The sequence below is a fragment of the Electrona antarctica genome, assembly GCF_951216825.1.
Source record: "Electrona antarctica genome assembly, chromosome: 9".
NCBI classification, from domain to species: domain Eukaryota; kingdom Metazoa; phylum Chordata; class Actinopteri; order Myctophiformes; family Myctophidae; genus Electrona; species Electrona antarctica.
In genome coordinates, this window is record NC_136790.1 from 39,233,817 (window position 1) to 39,243,303 (window position 9,487).

The window sequence follows — 9,487 nt, forward strand, 5'->3', positions numbered from 1 at the left end:
AGTCATGGGTGTGAATACTGCCGTTGATCTGTAGTATCCTGTCATGAACTGCAGGTTTATTATCATTTTTGCCTGTTTCCTCATGCGTCTCACAAAGGAAGCAAGAGGAATGAATATCTCATTTGAAAGAACTGTTAGCATATGGTGCTGTGCTGGTGGTGTAATTGTTAATATACAGGTGCTCAAAAAATTGGAATATTGTGGGTTCATTTTCTTCCATAATAGAATAAAAAAATAAAACTTTCATATATTCTAGATTGTGTATAAAGTGAAATATTTAAAGCGTTTTGTTTTAATCTTGATGATTATGGCATTCAGCTCATGAAAATCTAAAAATCCTATCTCAAAATATTAGAATATTTGATGAAACCACTAAAAAACATGCATATTTATGAGATAAAAACATATTAAGAAATGTCGACCATCTGGAAAATATGTTTTTCATTTATGCACTCAATACGTGGTCTGGGCTACTTTTAAACAAATTATTTCATCAGTGGGGCGTGGCATGGAGGTGATAAGCCTGTGGCACAGTTGAGGTGTTATGGAAGCCCAGATTTGCTTTGATAGCAACTTTAAATCATTTGTATTGTTGAATCTAGTGTCTCACACCTTCCTCTTGACAATACAACCTAGATTCTCTGTGGGGTTCAGGTTAGGCCACTTGGCTGGTCAGTTAAACACAGTAATACCATGGTCAGCACACCAATTACTAGTAGTGTTGGCACTGTGGGCAGGTGACAAATCGAGCTGGAAAGGAAAATCAGCATCTCCATAAAGCTTGTCAACATACTGAAGCCCAGTGCTCTAAAATATCCTGGTAGATGGCTCTGTTGACTCCAGTGTGAAGTTTTCACTGTCAGTGGACCAACACCATGCAGATAACATGGACCCAAATCATAACTGTGTTTTATCAATTTTTAGAGACAACACAACCATCTATTAGGATATTTTACAGCACTGAGGGCTGATTTTCATGAGCTGTATGCCAGAATCATCAAGATTAAAACAAAAAAAGGTTTTAAATATTTCACTTTATGCGCAATGAATCTAAAATATATGAAAGTTTTACTTTTTGAATTATATTACGGAAGAAAATGAACTTTTCCACGATATTCAAATTATTTTAGATGCACCTGTATATATGTTAATATTGTCTTTAATTAGCCTTTTCTCTCTTTTGCAAATTTGATAAACTTGTGTACTTTGGGAAACCTGATTACCTAGAGTAGATGTTTAGTGTTATTGTCCTGTTCCTATGGGAAGCAAGTCGTTTAGGCCTTAACTGAATAGTCAACTTGCACATAATATATGCATACTTCACTTATGTGCAAGTGAAGTATATACATATGTATTTTCTAAGTGTCAGAGTTTGGAAGCAGTCGTTTATCAGTAAAGCAACCTCCTGCTGCCTCCTGCATTATGTGCACATTCTATACAGGTGGTACACATGGACTGTTGAGTGATAGTCAACGAGCTCTTCCAAACTCCAGTAAAAAATCATCTGCAAGGAATTTCTTGACAGGGAGTAGCTCATAACATGTCTACTGTGGATTTTTATTAAACAAACACATTGCAGATAGAAATAATATAATTCAAGCTTTCCGTACAGCTGCAATGTTGGTGAGTTTGACGTTATTTAATACAATTAGATAGGACTGTTCTGTTTGGATGAATGGGCTGTCTATGGGAAGTTGCACCTAGGTAGCACCTTGCTGGCAAGATGGCAGCTGTGTGCATATCATTAATTGCATCTTCTCATAACGAAATGTATAGTAAGTCATTTTGAAATATTAAGATTTTCTGTACCCAAACACTTTCTCCCACCCCATCAACTGAAGCTGCAGATGGTTTGTTAGTAACTATTGCCAACTCCCCAAAATACTGGCCTCTACCACGACAACGAGCAATCTCAACCTCTGACTCATCCTGCTGGCCAGCCTTTGTCTATAAGAGAGAGAAATTATGTTTATCACCCAGTAATGTCCACATCAATGTGACTTGTAATCATTATCCCCAATGGCAGTTGTGACTAGTTGCATTGGTGCGGTCTGACCTTAAAGCCCAAACCACACCAACGGGTCGGGTCGGGACAAAAGGGCTTAACGTTTTGTCCCGACCCGACCCTTTGGTGTGGTTTGGGCTTAACTTCAGACTCACATTTGTAATGGTACCTCCACATATTTCCATATGTGGAGAACTAAAACATTGCAACTTGCTTGCATGCCATCATGGCAAGAATTATAAGATAAGTCCAGAGGCAAAAACCATCTTGTGAAAAAAACAACACCACACACACATTTGATATAAAATGTATTACAACCAGTTCTTACTGGTCGCTTCTCGCCCTGACCTCGCCCTTTACACATCTGCCTGGCTGGGTGACGTCAGGGCTCCATATATGCAGATCTAGGTGATGATCCAGTCTTCTCCATGTATGGTTATCCAGGGTTAGATGAGGTCAGTGTCGTGATCTTCATATAACATATGACGTCACACCACCATATATGGCCATCTCCCTATTATGGAGATGGCCATATATGGTGGTGTGACGTCACGTGGCGTGATGTCATCAAGCGTTAAGGGTCTCCATGATGTCACGAGGTCAGATCCATATATGGAGATCTAAGGTTCTCCATGATGTCATGAGGCATGGTGGTTTTGCAACCATATATGGTGGTGTGACAGACGGACGCACCATATATAGTGGTGTGACTATAACCGAGTATAACCGATTATAACCGAGTGTAGACAAAAACACAATCACAACATTTCTGGATACAGATATTGCATTTTATTTACATGCTGACATTCAGTGACATGATGACTATTATTGACAGTTTTAATATACTGTAATTAGTCTCTTTATCGACAAAAAAATAGTTATTTGGTTATTGATACACTGGCTGGAATTCGGCCACACAGCAAGCTGATCATCTGAAAGGCATTTGTTGTTGAGACTGAATACATACAACACAAGCTGCACCTTTCCCCTGATTATGCAGACCTCACTGCAGATAACAAAGGTAAGGCACATGTCCATATTCACTTATTTTATAATAGGGGGGAAAATAAGTGTGTGTATGCATTCATTACTGTATAGCATTCAATATCTGCAGTGAGACCTTAGCTTCTACAGTAATATGAATGCCCTCTATGTTCAATACAGTACCATAAATTATCTTACAAAGGAACACAAACTCAAGCAGTACAATGTGTTGATGTTAGACAGTGTGTGTGTGTGGGGGGGGGGGGGGGGGGAGAACTAGAGATTCAAATAGGCTCTGTGCATAATGCACAACTGTAGTCCCAGTTTTCAGAAGGTGATATTCTGGTTTCCTGTTCCAGGAACCATGTGAAGGTCATGTGCGTTTCCAGTTCAAATCTGCTGCTGAGCCAATCAAAGAAAGCTATGGGAAAATGAACTGGAACAGGAAACAGGTTTGCCTCCTTCTTCCCTAAAATGGGCCAACAGTTTTGCACAGCCGATTATTGCGCATGTGAGTTGTGGACATTCTTCTTCTTAAAAGAGCTTCCTCGGCGATCGAGATGTGATTCATCACAAATTAGGTGCTGCCCAATTCAGGAGCTTCATAGACAATTCAAATCCTAAAAAGCAAGCCTGAAACAGAAAGGGTTTGTGTGTGAGAGAGTGCACAAGAGGAAGAGAAAAAGAATAGTAGTTTATGCAGGACGTCATTAAGTCCCACGTCAAATTCTGCTTGTTTTCTAAAAAGTATATATTCCCTTTATTTCTACTTTTATTTTTGTGGTTTCTGACATTTGTGACAATCTTGTTTAATGAAAAGCGCTTTATATACGTCATATATTAAAAAAAACAGAGCCGTCTCTGCAGATTTTAGGTGCATGTGTATTATTCATGAATAAATACATTCTCATCCCCCCCTTAGTTTCCACCAGGCATAAGCTGATTCCACTGGGGAAGGGGGGGTGGGGGGAGTAATGGAAATAAAGATCTTATATAAGTCTCAAAAGATGTGTTGAGTTTTACATACCGAGTTAAAACTGCACAATTGTGCAAATTCCCTGTTCTACCCCGGATTTGAACCTTGAACTCCTGGATCTCACATTTTTACCAAATACAAATACAAATACAACCACACCAATTGTACTTTTCTTCTTTACTTAAGAACTTCATTGTTCTTTGAAACCATTGGACTATAAATGTTGAATTACCTACTCCTACTCTCTGCTAGTTATAGCCTGGTTCCTGTAAATATTTCATTACTAGAGGTTCGGGCCAATACGCAGCCCTTATATCTAGTGTTTGACACCTATGTCGCACCGCTGATCCGACCAGTATGTCTGAGTCCTAGTGAGGGCTTTGTCAGAGTACCCGTTGTACCCGTCTGTCTGTGTCCCTTTTGTGCCCATATATGGGTATGTCTGCACTCCCTTTGGTCTAATGACAGCGACTGTAGGTGTGGCTTTGAATTGCTAGTATTGTTTACACACAATAGAAACTAAGAATTATATATTTCAAGAGCGAGAGATCACAGTAAAAATCATAAGCATTCTTCCTCCATACTGGGAAAAAACAGCATATGAAAGTTTGAAGGGATGCATTTTTACACTTGAGTGACTTGCATCTTATGAGCGGTCGTCTGATAAGGGGTTTATTGAACCCCATGCTTATGGAGGGAAGCACTGTCCTCTAGTGGAAGGTAGCATTTTTTTATCATCCTATTCTCAACTTTTTCCACACATTCCATATTGTTTTAACAGACAAAACCAGTCAAGCCATGATAAAAACGTCGTATTGCACTTACTGCATTGGCAGGGAAAGCTCTGAGCATGACAGCAGTGAAGCCTTTATAAAGAGAGGCCACTCCCTCCTCCCTTATCAGCTCACGTAGAACATCCCGGACACCATTTGGATACTTTCCCATAGGAGCTGTAGAGAAAATGTATTAAGACGAGTTCATATTCAAAGAATGTGTTACTGTAAAATGTTTCTCATTAACGGCACTCTAACATAAGTCTGGTATGCTAGCACAGTGTCCTGATGTAGGTGCAATGTTTTTCTTCAATATACTTGAATAAATAGTAAAGGTTTCTATAGCCGTCAGCCTGAACAAGTTTCCCAAGTTAAATAATATTGGTTTAGTTTAATAAGTCACAGAATTATTTAAAAAAGAAAGACACACCTGTTTGGAAACGAGACTTAAGAACATCGGGTGGAATTGCCACAGCCCAATTAAAGACCCCAGCCATTCCTCCCGCAAAGAGAATACTTGGAACACTGAGCTCGCTATGACTGTGGTGTAAAAGAAAATGCAACACTCAATAACAGATTTAAGCACATTAATTTCACACTATAACAGACATCTTCAAATTCTGCTCTAAACAAATGTACTCAATCACCTCTTTCCTGCTGGTGTGAGAAGGTTCTTCAACCATTCATAGGTCATGAAGTACATCCCACTTGCTGGCAAATCTAGATTGGGACAAAGTACAGACAGAGTCAGAAAAGATCAGGACTTTGTTTTGCTACAGTAAGAATACCCATTAACTTGCATAAGTATGAGAGCAGAAAGACAACCGGTACCTCGCATAAGTGTGAGAGCAGTAAGACAACCGGTACCTCGCATAAGTATGAGAGCAGTAAGACAACCGGTACCTCGCATAAGTATGAGAGCAGTAAGACAACCGGTACCTCGCATAAGTATGAGAGCAGTAAGACAACCGGTACCTCGCATAAGTATGAGAGCAGTAAGACAACCGGTACCTCGCATAAGTGTGAGAGCAGTGCCTCTGTAGATTCCTCTGATCCCACTTTCTCTGTAGATCTGTTTGGCACAATCCAGGGCCCCTGCATATTTAGCCTCTCCAGATGCTGCCTGGATCTGCATACACACACAAGCACACACTTTATTTCACAACTGAGAAGAACACAGGTACCCGCCATTTCTATCCAACATTTCTGGAGGTGTTGTGGGCCTATTTGAACAAAGCATCTGCGATGGCAGGTGCCCACTCCATAACCCAATAACGTACTTGTGTCCTTCCATGTTAAATAGCACATCAGATCCTGTGTGGTGGTCAAATGTATAGAAGTATAGCTGACCTGAAGAAGGCATTTGATACGTTCTCCAGGAGCCATGATGGCTGTGGTGAACACCCCAGACAACATTCCTGCAGCAAAGAGCTGTGGATACCTAGAAAAGGGTAATAATGCACATTGCAATCACATACAACCACCATCAGAATTTAGTTCAGGAGATAACAGATAACTGAGCAATCACCTACGTAAGAATATCATCAGGACTTTTCTGCTGTAATTTCTTTCCCAGGCCAAATCCAAAGAAACAGACAGCAAACATGGGTGTTACTCCAATTAGTGGGGCTGCCATACCTTTATATAGGCCTTTCACGCCCTGCAATAGAGGTAAGAAGGGAAAGAGGATAATAACATTTAGTGTGAAATATATAACAAATATTGGCTGTAGTAAAGATTTACAGATTATCATGCTCATTTACCTCTTTAGCAAGGGTCTTTTTGAAGCAATCAATGGTTCCCGAATACATGAGGGCAGCCCCAGGTTTAGGCTTTGGCTGAGTTTGCAAGCGCACCTGAAAGAGGAGCAGATGCATGCGTACAATCAATATTAATTTTAAAGCGGCAAAGAGACCTAGGGTAATTCACAGACAGTGCATTGCATGCATGGGCACATTCTATCATTTATTATAATAAAAACAGAGTAGTGACAAAACACAGCTCATCTGCCAGTAAACTTGGGTGAGCCAAAAGGAAACCAAATTAACAATAAGGAAGCCTCTGCAAAAGCTGTACAAAAATCTGATCTTTCTCTTATAGGCCTTCTTCTGCATTACATTATAATCAATGTTTTGCCAATTATTTAATATCCTCATGCCCCTCGCTGATGTAGAAAGTAGAAACTAGACGCAATTTGCAACTCTAGATTTTTTTATAATGGGATGAATCTGAGTTGCAATACCCTCCATTGACTCCCTACTCATCCAATTTGCTTTTGCGATCTGCTTGTATTAAACAACGTTAAACTCACCAACATTGCAGCTCTAGGCCAAGCAAGTTTCACTCTGGGAGCGCATTCAGTGCACCCTGTCAGTTTACATGACAGACCGTCTCCTCCTCCACATTGGCAGGAGGAGGAGACGGTTCTTTTGGATCACATTATGTAATGTGGGTAACTCACTCATTTAATGGGAAAGGGTAACTAGTTACCTTAATAGTTACCACAAAAAGTAGTTTAAAGTAACTCTTTAGTAACTAGTTACTCCCAACACTGGTTATGAGCTACTTTCTGTCAAGAAATTCTTTGCAGGCGATTCTTTTTCGAAGTGTTGGAGTTTGGAAGCACTCGTCGAAGTCACTGAACGGCCCTGCGTACCACCTGTTTCGCATTTGCACATAATGCAGGAGGCAGCAGCGCGACCCGTTTATAAAAACAAGTGCTTCCAAACTCCAACACTTCAGAAAAAGACCTGCACACCGCCTGCACTTGCAAGTTGCAATACGAACACTTTATTTAGGCAACGTTTTGGTCAAAGACCTTCTTCAGGCATCTGAAGAAGGTCTTCAGGCAACGTTTCGGTAGACCGAAACGTTGCCTAAATAAAGTGTTTGTATTGCAAGTGCAGACGTAGCCTGTCTCCGGACCCCCCGGGTTGAGCTCCTTTGGACCCCAACCCATAGGGTCCGGTGACACCAAAGCAAAGCTACATGCTAATTCTCAAATGCACACTGACACCATTGCTTTTGCTTTTGCTGCGCTGTGTGTGTGTGATGCTGACATATTCCCGCGAACGGCGCAGAAGCCGTTAAGTATTTTTAATCTTTGTCAGACCGTTTTGGCAGCTCTGAAATTCTCTCTTCCGTCCTTCCTTGTTGACATCCCATTGTACCGCCTCCAGCATCGGGGTTGGCTAGCTGCGCCTCCCTACACGCCTCGTAGGCGCAGCTAGCCAACCGAGATGTCAACAAGGAAGGACCGAAGAGAGAATTTCAGAGCTGCCAAAATGGTCAAGCAAAGTTTAAAATACTTAACGGCTTCTGCGCCAAAGGAAAGTTTCATTGATGTTTCCGTTGGCTCCTATAGCAGATATATGCTTCTTTTGGAACAAATAACTAGCACACACACACAGCGCAGCAAAGGCGGTTGTGACGGGAAATCGGGTTGTACATTATATTTAACATATAGATTAAGATACGTGGGAAGGGACCCTACGTCTAAAGTCATCAAAATGTCAGAAAACTTTAACGTAGGGTACAGAGAGGGGCTAGTGCAGACGGTGTGTGGGTCTTTGTGCACTTGTGCATATTTTCTGAATACATTGAGCCCTGCCTATGCACCCGTCTCAGAGCATATCAGGTGTGCATAAGACATTGTTGCCTAAACTCCAACACTTAAAAAAATAATCACCTGCAGAGAATTTCTTGACAGAAAGTAGCTCATAACATGTCTACAGTGGATTTTTATGAAACAAACGCTTGGCAGATTGAAAGAGGATAATTCAATCTTTCCCTACAGCTGCAATGTTGGTGAGTTTAACGTATTTTAATACAAGCAGATCACAAAAGCAAATTGGATGAGTGGGGAGTCAATGGAGGGTATTGCTCTAGATTCATCCCATTATTAAAAAAAATCTAGAGTTGCAAATTGCGGCTAAGTAGAAACATGACTACAGGAGTCAGGAGCCAACAACAATCCTCCGGTTACCTGACTGAGCAGTCTTACCTGACTGAGCAGTCAACCTGATATAGAATATGGGTCAAAGGGCAGCTGTTAACTAGCAGACTCCAGTCGAAAAATATATGCCTATTAACTAAATCTATGTACCCAAAATACTAATTGTCATTTAGTTTTTTTTAAGCTAAAATGACAATTCAACAATATAAAGCAAAGCAAAGCAAAGTTACTATATTTACCCAGGGTAACTGGACTAAGCATCAGATACTTGTTTACAGCCAGCCATATTCCTTTTATGCATTGCAATTGCTATTAGCACTCAGCCCAGCACTGCAGTAACGTTGGCTACAATGATGCCAAAGTATATTCGTTGACATACATGTTTATGTGAGACACTTTAAACAGACGCATTACTTTTATGGTATCGAGTGGATGTCCAGTAAAGACCAGGCACATTCCTCCAAACCCCCCGGCTAGGAAGTTCTTCCCTGGACTTATTGCTTGCTGCTTAGACATGGTTTCGGTTCTGTAAAAGCAAAAAAACAATAGCAAATTAATTACCTTCATTGATAATTTATATAGATTACATTAACGGTTCTTTTTAAAGGAAATCAGGGAAAAAAACAGACCGTCAGCTGCCTGCCACTGAGCTCTGAACTGTGAACCTTCTTTGCTGTCACTTCGGCTGTCCGGCAACGAGGAAGCTAGACCAGAGTAATCTGAGCTAGACCTTTCACCCAAATATTTACCCGGACATAGTTCACAGTAGCACAGACTAGTACGTCTCTTTTTGC

General features: G+C 40.7%; 1 protein-coding gene across 1 annotated transcript; it reads right to left on the bottom strand.

Annotated features, from left to right (window-relative positions):
* Positions 1–2,771: 2,771 nt before the first annotated feature.
* On the bottom strand, positions 2,772–9,473 carry slc25a20 (solute carrier family 25 member 20). Its single transcript, XM_079511457.1, has 10 exons — positions 9,323–9,473; positions 9,108–9,219; positions 6,502–6,594; positions 6,271–6,398; positions 6,089–6,179; positions 5,750–5,867; positions 5,386–5,458; positions 5,169–5,278; positions 4,791–4,915; positions 2,772–3,622 (listed from the first exon to the last, which is right to left on the bottom strand). Exons 2-10 carry the CDS (start codon positions 9,207–9,209, stop codon positions 3,560–3,562), a joined length of 903 nt encoding a protein of 300 aa, XP_079367583.1. The 5' UTR covers positions 9,210–9,219; positions 9,323–9,473; the 3' UTR covers positions 2,772–3,559.
* Between the last annotated feature and the right edge of the window lie 14 nt (positions 9,474–9,487).

Coding starts and splice junctions, on each gene's coding strand:
- slc25a20 (XM_079511457.1), bottom strand. CDS start 9,209: ATGTCTAAGCAGCAAGCAATAAGTCCAGGGAAGAACTTCCTAGCCGGG. Junction 6,399..6,501: donor AAAAGACCCTTGCTAAAGAG/GTAAATGAGCAT, acceptor CCTCTATTGCAG/GGCGTGAAAGGCCTATATAA. Junction 4,916..5,168: donor TAAGTCTCGTTTCCAAACAG/GTGTGTCTTTCT, acceptor TTTTCTCTACAG/CTCCTATGGGAAAGTATCCA.